The sequence below is a fragment of the Canis lupus genome, chromosome 10, assembly GCF_011100685.1.
Source record: "Canis lupus familiaris isolate Mischka breed German Shepherd chromosome 10, alternate assembly UU_Cfam_GSD_1.0, whole genome shotgun sequence".
Classification (NCBI taxonomy): domain Eukaryota; kingdom Metazoa; phylum Chordata; class Mammalia; order Carnivora; family Canidae; genus Canis; species Canis lupus.
The window spans coordinates 39,112,885-39,129,665 of NC_049231.1; the positions used below are offsets into that span (position 1 = coordinate 39,112,885).

Sequence of the window (16,781 nt, forward strand, 5' to 3'; positions counted from 1 at the left end):
CCTGAATCCAAGTACCTGCTTTGTCTTTAGCTAGCAAATTCTCAGGCAAGTCCCTTAATTTCTCTGGGTCTCAGTTTACTCACTTGTAAAATGGATATAATGTCTGTAGTATGTAAGGGCCTTTATATAGTTGACCTTTGAACAACACAGAGTTGAAAGGGACCAACCCCCCTGCACAGTTGAAAAACCACATAGAACTTTTGAGTCCCTAAAAACTTACCTAGTAGCCTGCTGGTGACCAGAAGCCTTCCCGGTGGCATAAATAATCGATGCACACAGCTGTTGTATGTTATACGTATCCTAAACTGTATTCCTACAATAAAGTAAGTAGAGCAAAAAAAAAAAATATTCAGAAAGTTACAAGAAAAAAAGCATTGACAGTATGGTACTGGGTTAATTGAAAGAAGCCCATGTACAAGTGGACCTGCGCGGTTCAAACCTATGTTGTTCGAGGGCCAGAGCTGTGCTTTCTGTAAGGACTAGAGGCAGCGCTGGATGCTAGGGCGGGTGACAGACGGGTCTATCGAGCTGAGACTCACCGTCCTTCATCCACTGTTGAAGTATATATATGAAAAGAGAAACACGATAAAGTTGAGGTATCGATGACCAGTTCTGTCCCATCTGGCTCCCCGCTCCCTGGGCCCGGGGGGCACCAGGCCCAGGGGGCCAGGCCTCCTCCTTCCACCACTAGGAACTGAGTTGTAAGCGGGGTTCTCCAGGTTAGCACCCGGAGGGAGGCATGGGGATTGTCACGCGTGACCCGTGCACAGCCCAGGGCTGGTTCGCCGTAGGGTTGGCATTCACCTCCGGGTCTCCCTGACGTGGCGCCGTCTTCACCCGCCCCGCACCATGGGGAAGGACGCTGCCACCGGGCACTTGCACTTGCAGATGCCTCAACCTCCCAAGGGGCCGAGGACACACGTTGTGGTGCCGAGGTCACGGCTGGGAAAGCCAGGGTCCACGGCAGGGCCCTGAGAGGAGATGGGGACTCAAAGGGACTGACAGCTTGGGGAAGCCGTTTCTCGGTGACTTTTAACAAACACCGGACGTGTTCCGGACGGGGATCTGGCGTCGTCCAGAGGCCACCCTGCCTCGGGAAACTGAGCCTGGCCCTCTTGCCTCCTACAGCCCATCACCACCGGGGGCGTCACGTACCGGGAGCAGCCCTGGCACCGGGAGTGCTTCGTGTGCACCGCCTGCAAGAAGCCGCTGTCGGGGCAGCGCTTCACGTCCCGGGATGAGTTCGCCTACTGCCTGAGCTGCTTCTGCGACTTGTACGCCAAGAAGTGCGCCGGCTGCACCAACCCCATCAGTGGTGAGTGTCTCGAGGGGCCCCCTGAGCACACCATGGCCGCCCCGAGGTTAGATGAGGTACAGGACCTCAGCCCTTGGAATTGTTTCTGTGCCGAGACCCTGGACCTCACCGAGGTTCCGAACAGAGGCGGTGTCTCTGCCTCTGTGCTTCCTGCCCTTGTTACACGGGGAACACGTCAGCAGGTGACACTTCCCCTCTAGCTTGCCTGATCCCTGAAAACCACATGTCCTGTTCTTAGGGGTCTGTGCTTTCTGCTTTCAGTGGGGTCATCCCCGAAGCCGCAGTCCGTGAGTGTATGGCACGTGGAGCAGCACAGTCAAACTGGCATTTCCAGGCTGAGCCACTGCACTGTTTTTAAAGGTGCTCCCCAAGGGCACCTGGGTGGTGCAGTCGGTGAAGTGTCTGACACTTGGTTTTGACTCGAGTCATGAGATCAAGCCCCACGTCGGGCTCTGCGCTCAGTGTGGAGTCTGCTTGTGATTCTCTCTCCCTCCCCTGCTCATGCTCCCTCTCTAAATAATGAATTAGTTAGTTAAAAATTAATAATAACGGTGCTCCCTAGCATCCTAGGGGGACTTATCTACCACAAGGCCCTGACTACGTGAGGGCAGAGGACAACGTTTTAGGTGGTTCTTTCTTATTCCCCGAAGGCTCTGGCAGTGTAAGAGCCCAGAGCCTGGTTGGCTGTAGACTAGCATTGCATTAAACTATTAGATATGCCAAGAAATTGAGTGTGGAGGACAGATGGCTGTCCTCAAGTCCTGCACATGTGCACCACGCATCACCACACAAACCTGTGACTGGGCTGGAGGGAAAAGAGAATTCTGTAGTGACACAGGAAAAGTTCTGGGATGTGGGATTCCCAGTTCCTGCCACATTCAGGTGACTCGTCATCGGCAGATGGTAGGCATGTGTGACATAAACATAGTGGCCTGGCCAAGTGCCATCCCTGTGTAGCGTTGCAGTGTAATCACACGGATGTTTATATCCTCTGTGTGCTTGTCTGTGACTTTCTTTACCCTTAGATCTAGAACTGAGTGCACCTAACTCAACCAACTCACCTGATGTAGGAAGCCCAGGTCACTAAAATAATCCTTTCGTGTGTAATCCAGAGCTCATATTTCCATATAAAACTAATATATGGGGAAAAGAAGCACAGCACTTAAAATTTTCTGTTAACCTACAGATTGGAATCATTAGAGGGAGGAAATGCAGTCTTCCCTCTAACATATTAATCTTGAATGCTGTTTTCATGGTAACTTCTATGGAAGTAAATGTTTATAAAACTAAACTTTATAAAGCAATATAAAGTATCAGATATGTAATGTTATTCTCATGGTAGCACTAGAAAAGGAAAACAACTCTAGGAAAGCAACGGATACTTTCCTCCAAAAGGAGGATTACTTCTCTGAAATGCAGAGACTAATGTTCTGGAACCTACAGAGGAATTTTGAAATTGCAGCTAGAATGTACTCGAGGTCAAATCCCCAAACAATTATAAGAAATTGTGACTTTAGATTTGATGTTTAATAGATCCTTACTTGGCACTTTCTCTCTTCAGCAAAATTTATATGATTTTTGTCAAAAAAAACAAAAAAACCTTAAGTCTTACTTTCCAGTGTTGTGGCCAGTGATACAAAATGTACACATAAATACAGTCGGTCCTCAGTATTCAGAGCCCATATCTGCAAGTTTGCCCACTCACTGACATTTGTAACTCTAAAATCAACACTCGAGTTGCTTTCATGATCATTCCCAGATACCCAGAGAGAGGTGAAACATTGGAATCATCTGACAGGTACACTCCTGGTGGAGGTGGGATGAGGTGACACTGCCTCCTTGTTTCAATTCTCATCTTATAACCAAGGTTCCTTTTCATGGTCCGGTAGTGCCATATTGTTTGCATTTTTGTGCATCTTTTTTGGCAATTTCACTGCTGAAAATGGCTCTCCAGGGGCAGTGCAGACATGCGGTCTGTGTTGCTATGCACAGGCAGGCTGTGAGGTGCCTTGTGGAGAAGATGCATGTTAGATGAGCTCTGTTCAGGCTGGCTGGAGTTCTGGTGCCGTGGGCTGTAAACCTCAAAGAACAATAATTGACTGCCTCTCGCCTTAGGAGGATTCATCCTCCTTAGCCTGCTTTTGGCTCTCATTTCTGTAACTTGCCCCATTGGTTGGCATTTCAAAGAAACTGAAGTTTCTAAAAGGAGGTGGTCCCCTGGGACAGCACCTGACACAGCACCTTCCCCGACATCCTTCTTCATCCTCTTCCTTCAAGTGCTTCTCCTGGCCCCAGATCTCCAGTACAGCAGGACTTATCAGAGGTGAGAGAGGAGAAACACAGTAATGGCGGAAATTCGGGGTCATCCCAGCAGCTTCTTGCGGCTTTTCAGTTGGCTCAGTGCTGGGAAGAAAAACCACTACCTCTCAACTGTTTGGCTTTCCCTGCCCCTAAATCAAATGTTGCCTAAACCTCTGGTTTTCAAACTTGGCTACACATCGGAAACACCTGGGAAGTTTAAATATTGACTGCTACCTGGGTCATGACTTACTTGGTAGAGGCCACAACCTGGGTGATTGTTGAAGTTTGAAAAGCTTTGGTCTCTAACTAGCTGAAGGGGATTAGCTAGAAGGTCTCCCCCCGCTGGAAGACTTAATGCCCCACAACAGCCTAGCCAATTCAGTTACAGAAGGAATGAGCTGTTCTCATGCTAGTCTGAGACTTCAAGCCATTATAAATGGGGTGGTCAGTGTGGTTACTTTCTTTTGACTGTGGTAGATCTAACCATTATTTCTGGAAAGAACACTTTGTAATTGGAATTCATGATTCAGATTTCACCAGAATAACCGTGTGTACTTGATTTCAATTTATTTCAGGTGGCTCAATGGCAGGACAAAGCAACCATATTGTAATAGGCAGCCAAGGTACCTTAAACATTTGATAAGAATTAGTCACCAAACAAGAGTCAGGCACTGAACCTAGTTACTACTTTCTTTTTTTTGTTGTTACTACTTTTCTTATTTAAAATATAAAATGGCCTTCTCTGCTGCCCATGCATCATAACGCATTCCTGCCCACCTTAACAGCCTGCCTTCCCCCCTTACACCTATGTTCATGCTTCTGTAGCTTATTTTGATATTCCCTCTGCGAGAATGTGCATACCCCCTCCCCCCCACATTCACATGCCATTTCTTTGGTGAGGCCTTTCCTGGCCATTCTGGAGAATATTTGTATTTTCCTTTTCCCCCCTCCCTTCAGCACCTTATTCATTAAATCATGACATATTCGAGCACCAGATGTGAGTGAAGTGAAGGAATAAGAGAAATCAGCTCCATTTCTCCTGGAGTTTCATTCTGGGGGAACGAACAAATAGACCCTCTCATCCCTCCATAATGGTAGCACTGATCATGGAGATTGGGAGCCAGTGATATATGTGTTCCTGCTGACACTTATGAACTCCTCACTGCAGTCCAGGGAATCTGATTTACAGGCGGATCCCCAGAACCCAGCCATTGGAAACTCAACACTCTCCAGGCCACACAGTCTAGCTTGGAAATGGATCAACCTGCTTCAGTCCTGGGGATCTGGTTCTAAGTAGTTGTGCTCCCTTTCTCTCTCTACCTCGGTGTCTTTTTTTCTCTGTTAACAGGACTTGGTGGCACAAAGTACATCTCCTTTGAGGAACGGCAGTGGCATAATGATTGTTTTAATTGTAAGAAGTGCTCCCTCTCCCTGGTGGGGCGAGGCTTCCTCACAGAAAGAGATGACATCCTGTGCCCTGACTGTGGGAAAGACATCTGAAGCCCACGCAGCTGCTTGCAACACACATGGATTTATACACTCTCGTTGTCAACCAGGCAGTATTGTGTCTGGTCTCCACCGACCACATTGAGACTTTCTTCTTGTGCTTCTCAGTGATACTCACATTTGTTTAAACCCTTGAATCCTTTGTACTAGTTCAATCCCAGGGAAGGAGGAAACCCTTATGTAAACCCTCAGTGGGAAGATGGTTTTGAATTTTTGTAATCAAGCAAGGCAAATCCAAGTGTAAAAATCCCTTTTGAATGACATCTTTATAAATGTATCTTTCTTTTGCTGCGTATTTAATTTTTAAGTGCAATTAACATGTCGCGAACTCGAGTTTTTTAAACTACATGAGATAATGAAGAATGGGCATTTACAACTATGTAACTTCCTGTCATGTAAGACCTGGAGCAAGATTATATAGCTTGCAATAAAGTTATCCAGAACAAAATCCTTGGCCACACACAGTGTGCGAAGTAATGATTAAACACTGAAGTTCTGCGCATTGTGGTAAAAAGCACTTTATCGTATGTTCCACTGATCACTGTATGAAGTGCAAGTTCAGACGGGCTGGGTTGGCATTCACGGAGGTCCACCACACCTTTTCCTTCAAAGAAAGCCTTCTGTCAGCACCACAACCTCTTCCTTGCTTTTCATTCCTCTCTCCCAAACCCTTTTATGTCTCAATGCTCTGCATTGGATGCAGTGACATAGGCTCCAGAATATGAGCAGCAGAATATAAACTAATGACAGTGAGGACAGTTGTGGGTGTCACTTTTAATATTGCTCGACGCTTTCCCCTTACCATGGGTCCTTACCCTACCCTGACCTGCCTTCTCATCCATAAAGTGAAGGACCACAAAAGAATACGAGCACCTCAAGGCCAGAGATGACCTCTTGTTCGTCTGTGTGTGCTCAATACCCAAGCAATTTAGGGCATGCTTTGGAAGCCTTCAGTCTTTCTGAAAGGAGAGAAAGGAAAGAGAAAATCACAGCTATAAAGATGCGAGCTCCTAGTTTGACATTGGTCTGCCAAACCATCTGTGAAAGCATATACGATTGGAAAGCACTGAGCCAATTTATGACCTAGGGCATTGCATATTTCTCTTTTCAGAATGCTAACAATAGTGACGTCTGTCCTTAGTTTTCCAAGTGCAGTACCAAAAGCGATAGGCCGTGCAGCAGAAGAATCTGGTGGACATCAGGTCTCACCCATGCTGAGCACGCTTGAAGTCAGTTTCTCAATCTGAGTACTGGACCATGTGACAGGTGTCTGACGATGTCTGAGACGGGCCTTCTGAGAACTCCATGGCTCATTAGTTATTTTGCCTTGTCCTACTTTGTATTATAAAAGTGAAAGCATTCAAAACAAAAAGGTAAACACTTTGTAAATTTCACTGTGGAACACCTTACCTGTTCTTGTTAGATCCTCAGATACACTGGATGCACCCAACCTTAAATTAATGGTAGGGGGAGTTCCACTTCTAGTAACTAGCTCCTACTGGACTCCAGTAACCTTCTGGACAAAATATTTTTAAAACTTGAAAACACTGGAGCATGACCCGAAGCAGGAATATTTGGGTGGGGGGGTAGGTTTCCCATTTTTATTGCTTTTACACAAGGGCAGGCCCTAAAAAGGGAGCTAAAACTCTGTTACAAAGCCTGCAGTCTGGGGGCACCTGGTGGTTGAGTGTCTGCCTTTGGCTCAGGTCATGATCCTGGGGCCCTGGGATGGAGTACCAGATCGGGTTCCTGGCAGGGAGGCTGCCTCTCTCTGTCTCTCATGAATAAATAAATAAAATCTTTATTTTAAAAAAAAAAAAAAAAAAGGAAAGAAAGAAAATCTGCAATCTTCCTGGCTTGAAGAACCAGAGGCCAGAGCTTGGGACAAATAACCTTTGGAAAGTTAAGAGGGAAAATTGTATGAAAAAGAACCCCAAGGGGGATCCCTGGGTGGCTCAGCAGTTTGGTGCCTGCCTTTGGCCCAGGGCGTGATCCTGGCATCCCAGGATGGAGTCCCATGTTGGGCTCCCTGCATGGAGCCTGCTTCTCCCTCTGCCTGTGTCTCTGCCCCTCTATCTCTCTGTGTCTCTCATGAATAAATAAAATCTTAAAAAAAAAAAAAAAGAAAGAAAAAGAAAAAGAACCCCAAGTTCTTTGTATGAAAGCCCTACCAATCCCTGGCTGACAACTTAACCACACACACAGAGGCTAGACTCCAAGCAGTCCAGCCAAGGCTCACAAAACAGTGGGTGGGAGTTCAGGATGGTGGTATGCAGAGCTCAGTGACTGTCTTCCCAGTGTGACAACCATTTAACTGGGAAAATTGTGTGTGTGTGTGTGTGTATAGACATACCAAATAAATACCTTCAAATCTTGGAAACTTACCTAAAGGCATGCAGCAAATGGAGAAACATTCAGGAAAATCCACATGTTAATAAGAAGAATGGCAGTCTGTGGCCCTTGAGCCATGGACCTCCAGTTTCACGGGACAGAAGCTCTACTCTGGCAAGTGCAGTCAAGAAGGAAAGACCTACTGGTCTAGGGCTGTGCCCCAGGCATGACAGTCTGAAAATTCTGGGGCTCTGATCACTCCTGTTCCAGCCTGCCCATAGGGAGGAGGCTCCACATAAAGAGGGCAATCTGAGAAGACTAGAGGCTACCATGCTCCCAGGAATAGGCCTGTGTGAAAACATTTATTAGGATATTGGCACACTCTGCTGAGAAGAATCCCAGTCTTCCCTATCCAGCACCTACTTATAGAGGAGGGCTCCTCCTGGGGAAGCAGGACATTGACCAGCGCCCAGGTGTGGGTGGGAGTGGCAGCTCTGAACTAATACATCAGCAGCTCTGCAGGAAGGGACTGTTTGGTACCAAGAATGGAGGAATCTGTGCCTAAGGGGATTATCAGAAATAATTAAGATCTTGGTGGCAAGCAGTTGAGAGGGGGCTGCTAGCTATGTGATACTAGCAGCAAAAAGCAAAATGACAGACTAGTCCAAAGCTTCACAGAACCAGGTGAAGAGATGGCTAGGAGGAGCCGCCTGGGAGTCCAGGAGACTGTGGGCATGGACTGGACAACACCCACTCAGAAGTAAACAGAGAGGGACATGGAGTGGACTTGAAAGCATTGTCTAAGCCGCACACACACCATCAGCAAAGGGCAGAAGTCTTATTAGCTCAAAGTGCTTAAGCAGAACCTCTCACCACACACTGGCCAAACATATAAACATCTTCAAGGAATTTTTTTTTTCTTCAAAGAATTAAAGGAACATGTATGATAGTAATTCTCATCAAATAGAGAACACCAATAGAGGGATAAATGTTATAAAAGAATCAGATGGAAATTCTGGAATTTAAAAGTATAATCACCAAAATGGCAAATTCACTGGAGAGGATCAATAGTACAATTGAGAGAAGAAAAAAAAAATCAGTTCACAAAAAAATCAGTGAACATTATTTCAACACAGAAATTATGAAATTTGAAAAATGAGGAAAATGAAAAATTAACAACCTTAGAGCACTGTGAGATGCCATTAAGTGAATCAACATATGCCTAATGGGAGCATCAGGAGAGGAGACAGAAAAGGACAGAAAAAATTATTTTTTAAGAATGTCTGAAAACTTCCAATTTGATGAAAATTTTTTGTAATTTAAAAACACATTCCAGGGGATCCCTGGGTGGCGCAGCGGTTTAGCGCCTGCCTTTGGCCCAGGGCGCAATCCTGGAGGCCTGGGATCGAGTCCCACATCAGGCTCCGGGTGCATGGAGCCTGCTTCTCCCTCTGCCTATGTCTCTGCCTCTCTCTCTCTCTCTCTGTGACTATCATAAATAAATAAAAATTAAAAAAAAAATTAAAAACACATTCCAAGAGCACCTGGGTGGCTCAGTGAGCTAAGCATCTGCCTTCAGTCCTGGGAAGTTCCCTGCTCAGCCAGATACTTGCTTCTCCCTCTCCCTTTGCCACTCCACCTTCATGCTCTCTCTCAAATAAATAAATAGAAATCTTAAACACACAAACATCCAAGAAACTGGACAAGCTTGGAGAAGAGAGTTTGAAGTTTGAGTCCAACCACACACAAAAGCCTAGTCTTATCTCCAGCCTGGCCCTACTGAGCTCTCTATCAGTCGGGAATCATGACACTGCATGGTATTTCTGACTGGCTGTATGACAATCGTTTTTATTAAGCAAGACTTTTTATTAAATTGCGAAATAAAACATACATAGAAGCTCATAATAAAAGGTGTTAGCAGGTAAAACTATAGAGATAGAAGTCAGAATAGTGGTTACCTCTCTAGGAAGGGACATGAGAGAAGCTTCTGGAATGCTGGAAATAGTCTGTACTGTGGTTGGTAAACTATGGTCCATGGCCAAAACCTGCACACTGCCTGTTTTCCTAAACAGTTTTATTGGAACACGGCCATCCATGCCTATTCATTTACCCATCATGGCCAAAAGACATTCTTACTATCTGGCTTTTTACACAAAGTTTGCACCCTTGCTCTATTTCTTGATTGGGATAGTGGTTACATATTTAGGCATACAGATTTTTAAAACTTTACAGTATTTTATGATACCTCAATAAAAATTAAAATATGTATGTTATGTAGTGCCGTGCACTGGACAGTTATTTTAAAACTTACCTTTTTCTTGAAACAAAGCAAACTTGCTTGCTCTTTATGTGGCTATTTTAATACATGAAAGCTCTGAGGGTCTGTTTGTACCACCTGGTGTTTCTATTGACCGTCATGCTTGGTACCATGTTTCCTTGGATGGTTGGATAATTTTAACTAGTGCTAGTCACTGACTCTGACAAATGATCTGTGGGGATTTCCTCAGGCTCAGGATGAGCCTGTCTTCCCTCAAGATGATTTCTACCTGCCCCTGCCACATGCCTTCTCCAGGAACAACTTCCAGGTCACTTCCTGTGTGTCTCTCACCATCCTGGGGTATCAAGAGTGGCCACGAATCTGAGAGCCGGCTCACATGTTTCTAGCCTCCACCACATCTCTTCCTATTTTCCTGTCCTTTCTTCTTTTCCTTTCCTCTTGTCTTCCCTCCCTCAGCAGGGCAGGTTTACTTCTAACTTACCTTGACCACATGGGATTGCTCTTTGGGTAAACCTAATAGCTCTGACCCCAAACAAAGCAAATAAAATAAACATCGTTAATTCCTGTCTTGGAAACACAGTCTACAATACTGAGACTTACATTGATCTTACCTCCTATTTTAGTACCTTGGAGCTTTGATTTAAAATGCCTACCTATCTTGTAGAACAGATTATATATTTATTAGAATTATATACTTAAACTTTACGGTAATAATATTTAGGATATTGCAAAAAAATTTTTTTAAAGATTTTATTTATTCATTCATGAGAGATACACACACAGAGAGAGGCAGAGACACAGGCAGAGGGAGAAGCAGGCTCCATGCCGGGAGCCTGATGTGGGACTCAGTCCTGGAACTCCAGGATCACACCCTGGGCTGAAGGCAGGCACTAAACCACTGAACCGCCCAGGCATCCCAGGATATTGTAGAACTCATAATAAACTAGTCTACTTTCAACCCAAACCATAAAAACCCAGTCACCACAGTAACTGAAAGCAAACAGTTTTCCTTATGAGGCAGTCAGTCACCTCTTGGGGGAAGTCGTCAAAAAGAAGGGCCTGCCAATTGACACAGGAGCTGGACCCAGGCACTTGGAGGCTCCTCACCCTCTCCTCTGTCCCTGGAATGTGGAAACTAGCTGGCCTTCCCGCGCCTGGAGGCTGCTCCAAGGACACAGCCTTGAGCTAGTGAGGTGGTTGAGAACACCTACACACTATATGTGAATGAACCCAGTTAAGGCCTCTTTATGAACTTTTAAGGTTTGGAGGGTGGATACAGGGATCCATTTATCCTGCTGCCACCCAAAAGAAGCCTCATATGTAACTAAAACTGCCACCTCCAAACCTGGAGTGGCCTGCCTCTCCTCAGGCTCTCCCAACCCTTCTGTAAGGGAGACGATTTCAGATTACACCCGGGCAGCTCCCACTCCCACACTCTTGAGATGGTTACCACTCACATCACCTCGCATTGACCTTGAACATCACAAGCAGCTCAGTCAATGTATCTGCTCTGATACAAAGAGCCCAGGAACGAGGCTGATTACAGTACCGTCTCAACATTGTCCTTAGTGACAGCTTAATCTCTGGGAAAACCTCAAAGAAGTGTCTGTGAAAGGCCTCAGTGTTGTTGGTAAAGCAGAACTCAGGAGACGGGAGCAGAGAGAGCCTTGTGGTCAACACAGGTGAAGCCAGAGTATATTTAGAACACATCACTGACTCCCCACAAATGGACGCCACCCAATCTCTCAGCAGACAGCTGCCCTCAAGTCACAAATCAGCCTAATTAATAAGCCCTCATTCCCTTTGAGAAGATTTTTTTTTTTAATTAGCTACACTAAAGCAGAATAAAAGTGAAATTAACTTGTGCCTCAGTGAATCATATTCCTTTGGGAAATGGAAATATATAAAATACTAAGTCAATTCTCAATTATCACTAGTGATGCCCATTCACACTTGAGGGCACCTCTTATCTGCCACCTGGCCACTAACTGACAGACCAAGGGCTCTAGGATCAGTTGAAGGTAGAAATAGAGGGAAATCCGATCTGTAAGAGACTTGAGGGTCAGAGAGAAATCTGCCTCCTGACAGAGGAGGAAATAGGAGTGCAGAAAGAATAAAGCTTACTCAAGACTACACAGAGGCCAATCTGCTAGAACCCAGGTCTCGACTCATAGCTCACTGTCCATTCTGAGAATTTTCTGATGGCAGCAAAAAAACAGCTGCCACACATTTTTATAATACTTCCATCTCTTCTTTCCAGCAGCCAAGTTGACTGCACTTTTGAATAACTGCTTTTCTAAAAGCTGGCACTGTTGTACACTTTATTCCCAGGACGAGGTGGGAGGTGGCTTCCAGAAAGGGACCTACCCCTGGTTTCATGCAGAAGAGCAAGAGATCTAGGTTTCAGTTGCTGTTCTACCACCGACAAACTGCATGCCTTTAGAGGAGTCACTCTTCCTACAGGCCTCAGCTTCCTCTTTTGTAAAATCAGAATGTTGGATTAGATTGTATTTACAGATGAATAACCTCCGCTAGAGAAGAATTAGAAAAATCTGTAATAGGATTTACTTGATGAATTTCAGGGAGGGCATTCTATCTAAAATAAAACAGAAATTATTTTCTTACATGTAGAGATGATTATGGGGGAAATGCCACCTTTGACTACATGTTTTTTTCTGAAACACTGAGAAAATATCCAGGTAACGCATATGCCAAAATGTACATAAACTGAGAAACTGACCTTTTTAAGAGTGGCAAAGAAACAAATAAAAGCCTTTCACAAAAATAAAAGCAGTGTAACTTCATCTCCAGACACCTATTAGCAGTTACACAATTAGAAGCAGATGAATAAAAAAATTTCCCAGGACCAAAACAAATGGACAAACAGCGAAAACAAAAAAACATAAACAGGCTCATAGATACAGAGAACAAATAGATAGTTGCCAGTGGGGAGATGGGGAAAACAGGTGAAGGGGACTAAGAGGTACAAACTTAGTCCATCGTGCAGGTGTAATTACAGCACAGGGAATACGGTCAATAATATTGTAGTAACGTTGTATGGTGACTATACTCACTGTGAGCATCTCCTAATATACATAATTTCTTAGCACTGCTGTACACTTGAAACTAATTTAGGTCAACTATTTGAAAAGAAACAAAACCCGAGCCTCTCTTGCTTCTGCCCTACTTTCTCCTCCCCATCAGAGGTAGCAAGGAGGTCAGAACACAGGAGAGGCTCCTGCTCAGGCGCCCCCCCACCATGCAAGGCCACATCCACACATGTGAGGCCTTCAACTACCCAATCCAACACCACCCTGTTTTGATTTGTTTCAAATAAACAGAGGTCGTGTTAAATAGTTTTTTTTTTTTTTTAAGATTTTATTTATTTATTAGTGAAAGACACAGAGAGAGAGAGGGAGAGGCAGAGACACAGGCAGAGGGAGAAGCAGGCTCCACACAGGGAGCCCGGCGTGGGCTTTGATCCCGGGTCTCCAGGATCAGGCCCTGGGCTAAAGGCGGTGCTAAACTGCTGAGCCACCGGGCTGCCCCGTGTTAAATAATTCTTTAAAAAAAAAATTCCCCCTGGTTCCAAGGGGATCTTCTAAGAGAAAAATCCATTCTGTTTTGAGTGGGCTTCTTCAGGTTTCAAGGAATTAAAAACATTAACGAGCAAACTAGTACACAGATTACTGTTGACTTTAATTATTAAACGTTCTTCAGATTCCTTCTCAAGTTACTTGAATATTTAGACCGAAATCATTGGGATTAATAAAAGGATAAAGCCCCTTGAGAGCAGGGACCATGTCTTATTCCGACTCCTTGAGTGTGAAAATACAGTACACACCTATTGAATGAATGATATGTTTTTCCAGGGAGTTTATTTCGTTTGTGATTTAAAAAACAGAGAAGTTATCTTGACATTCTCTTTTTCATTAAAATGGTAAAACTGCAAACATATTTTTTAAGCCAGATGACTTAAATGACACTAGAAATGAGAAGAATCTGTAAGAATAAAGGCGAAAAGAATTACACATATAAGTACTGCACTCTAGTTGATCAAAGCGGTCTTGTGCCCAGGTCCAGGTTAACAACTCTGCAGCTGCTATACGTATGTCCTGGAATTGGACAATGAAATAAATGGACAGTGGACAGTGGGAGCCAGATTTGTCACTGTTGGGGTGGGAAGTTACAGACAAGCAAAGGAAGTCTAGAATGACCCACAGGGCAATGGATTCAAGTTGGAGACACTAGTATGAACTCACATTTAGCTTACTGTCAATAGTTATATATAGAAATATTTATAGACCTGTATATACAGGGTTAGTATACACACATACATATTTCCTTGCTCTGTCACCCCACTTGCTTTCTAATATCATTCTTCAGTAAAAGGAACCAAGGCTCCGTGGAGAAGTGGCTGAGTTTAGACTGGGGCAGGAAACACACAGGATGAACCTAGAGCACCTGGAAGTGTAGAAAGTAAGGAAGTGCTCAGAAGAAACCACAATGATGAGGTAAGTCAAAGGGACATAGGAGCCAACTGGAAATGTTTCCCATGGCCAAAGCTGGAACAATATATGAAAAAAAGGCATTGGATTATAAAATAACCCAAAGAATAAGTTCCGAGTCCACACTGACATAAATTATTAAATAAACAAAGAACAAATATGCACAGAATTACAAGTAATTTATGTAGCTACGTTGCCCATAAGGTGGAGCCTAATTCCCTACTCAAGTCTTCCTTCCAAAGAGTAGTGTGAGAGGAGGAAAAAGAGTAGCTCTATGTTAACCTGACTGACACAGTATGTCAGCCAGGTGACCAAGAATAACCTCAAAAGCAGTAAGTCATGTTGACAGTATATACGCTTCATATGGGATGAAAGTTGCACTTTCACCTCTGTGAGGTTCTCTCCAAAATCCATAACCCCAGTCTGATCATTAGAAAAACATAAGTCATATTCAAACTGATATCTAACCAGCATGCCTAGATTCGAGATATCTAACCAGTATGCCTCAGAACTGCTAAGGTCATCAAAAATTCAAGGGGAGTCTGGGAAACTGTCACAGCCAAGAGGAGTCCAGAGTACTAAAATATAAGGTGGTGTCCTAGATGGCATCATGGGATAGGAAAAGCAACATTACGTAAAAACTTAGCAAATATGAGTAAAGTTATGGACTTAGCCGACAAAAATGTGCCAGTATGATTCACTTCCATGAACATACCATACCAGTGTGTATCAGTAATGGGGGAAACCCAGTGTGTGGTATATGAGAACTCTCTATACTATCTTCCGTAAAATAAATCGTCTATTTTTTTAGTTTATTTTTAAAAATTATATAGGATACAACAAAGTTTAACCAGATGTGGTATTTTTAGTTATTATTTTGAATATTATATGAAAATATTTTCATGTTATTTTATGAAAAGTATCTTTTGCCATGATTGGTATTTTAGTCTCCTAATATTTGTTAGTCAAAGAAATATAAATATTTTAGTTAAACTGAAAAACAAAAAAACTTGGATAATTTTATCAGAAGAAGAATAGTTCAGAGCTATTCTATATTACTTAGCTAGTCTTATTTGTTTTTTGGTTAAACTAAATGCTTGGTTAAGTCTGAACATAGTTAACAGCTTCCAACTGGTTACAGAATCAAATCAAAAGTCCTTACCATGGCCCAGGTAAGATCCTACATAATCTGGGCTGCTGCCTACCTGCTTTGGCCTCATTTAATATACACTTCCCTGCTCTATTCACTGATCGGAGCTGTACGTTTTTTTCTGGTCTAAAAATCCTCTTAAGCGTCAGGGCTTTCACTCTGCTCTTGTCTGGTATGTTAGATAATGCTGGGTAGCAAACCATCCCCAACACTTAATGTGGCTTAATGCAATTCCTATTCTGTTCAGTGAGGATTCCCTGAGTCAGTTATTTAGGCTGGTCTCACTGGGGACACTCATGGAGCTGTGGTGTGCTGGCAGCTGGAATGGGAATGGGGGGCTAAGTCCCATATGGAGGTTAGAGCTGCTTGCTGGATGGTTTTCTAGCAGGCTTTTTCAGGTGGCTGCAGCAGCGGTCCCAGAGAGCATTTGATGAAAGCAAATTACAAGGCCAGTCCATATTCAAGCAGTGGGAAAGAGACTCCATCTCTGATGGAAGGAGCAACGAAGAATATGTAGACATTTAACATCTACCATATGTAAGATGCTTTTCCTGAAAGCTTTCCGAAACTGTCTCCCCTTAAAAATCTTCTTTTCACAGAGGCCGTTCCTAACCACTATTACATTTAAGGTAGCTCTTCAACCTCCATTCCCCATCTCTCATTTTCATTTCTCGGTTTGATTTTCTGTCATTACAATTATCCATTATTTCATTGAGCAGAAACGTAATTGACTCACATCTTTATTTTTTCTGCCACAATAGGATAGACAACTAGGTTTAAGAACTGAAGAGCAGGGCAACCCTGGTGGCTCAGTGGTTTAGCACTGCCTTCGGCCCTGGGTGTGATCCTGGAGACCTGGGATCAAGTCCCACAAGGGCTCCCTGCATGGAGCCTGCTTCTCCCTCTGCCTGTGTCTCTTCCTCTCTCTCTCTCTGTGTCTTTCATGAATAAATTAGAGCAAATCTTAAAAAAAAAAAAAAAAAAAAGAAAGAAAGAAAGAACAAGAGCAAAGCACTTCAGTAAAAAGCACTTTAGTAAAAACAATGTCAACGAAAATAAATTTTGTCTCTTCTGTCCAAATGGCCTTTTTTTTTTTTTAAGATTTTATTCATTTACCCCTGAGAAACACACACAGAGAGAGGCAGGGACATAGGCAGAAGGAGAAGCAAGCTCTTTGCAAGGAGCATGATAAGGGGCTCAATCCCCAGACCTGGGATCACGCCCGAGCCGAAGGCAGGCGCTCAACTGCTGGAAGTGTAGAAAGTAAGGAAGTGCTCAGAAGAAACCACAATGGTGGTTGGACCCAGGTATCCCCATTTTGTTTTTTTTTTTAATTCAAGGTAGAAAGTAACCTGAAGTGTTTCCAACGGTTAGAGTTTCAGTCTCCAAAAT

The 16,781-nt window shown here is 43.8% G+C and overlaps 1 protein-coding gene and 1 long non-coding RNA gene across 9 annotated transcripts in view; one reads left to right on the forward strand and one right to left on the reverse strand.

Annotated features, from left to right (window-relative positions):
* Nucleotides 1-5,582, forward strand: part of FHL2 (four and a half LIM domains 2) — a 67,690-nt gene extending 62,108 nt beyond the window's left edge. For all 7 annotated transcript variants that reach the window (XM_038550886.1, XM_038550892.1, XM_038550889.1 and 4 more), the window contains 2 exons: nucleotides 1,129-1,315; nucleotides 4,965-5,582. In XM_038550886.1, coding sequence (XP_038406814.1) covers nucleotides 1,129-1,315; nucleotides 4,965-5,116 — 339 coding nt within the window. In that variant the 3' untranslated portion in view covers nucleotides 5,117-5,582. The remainder of the gene's footprint in view (nucleotides 1-1,128; nucleotides 1,316-4,964) is intronic.
* LOC111097691 overlaps nucleotides 1-7,646 on the reverse strand; it is a 31,454-nt gene extending 23,808 nt beyond the window's left edge. For both annotated transcript variants that reach the window (XR_005365724.1, XR_005365723.1), the window contains exons 1-2: nucleotides 7,508-7,646; nucleotides 221-313 (exon numbers count right to left, since the gene is read on the reverse strand). This is a non-coding gene — a long non-coding RNA (uncharacterized LOC111097691). The remainder of the gene's footprint in view (nucleotides 1-220; nucleotides 314-7,507) is intronic.
* Nucleotides 7,647-16,781: the final 9,135 nt, after the last annotated feature.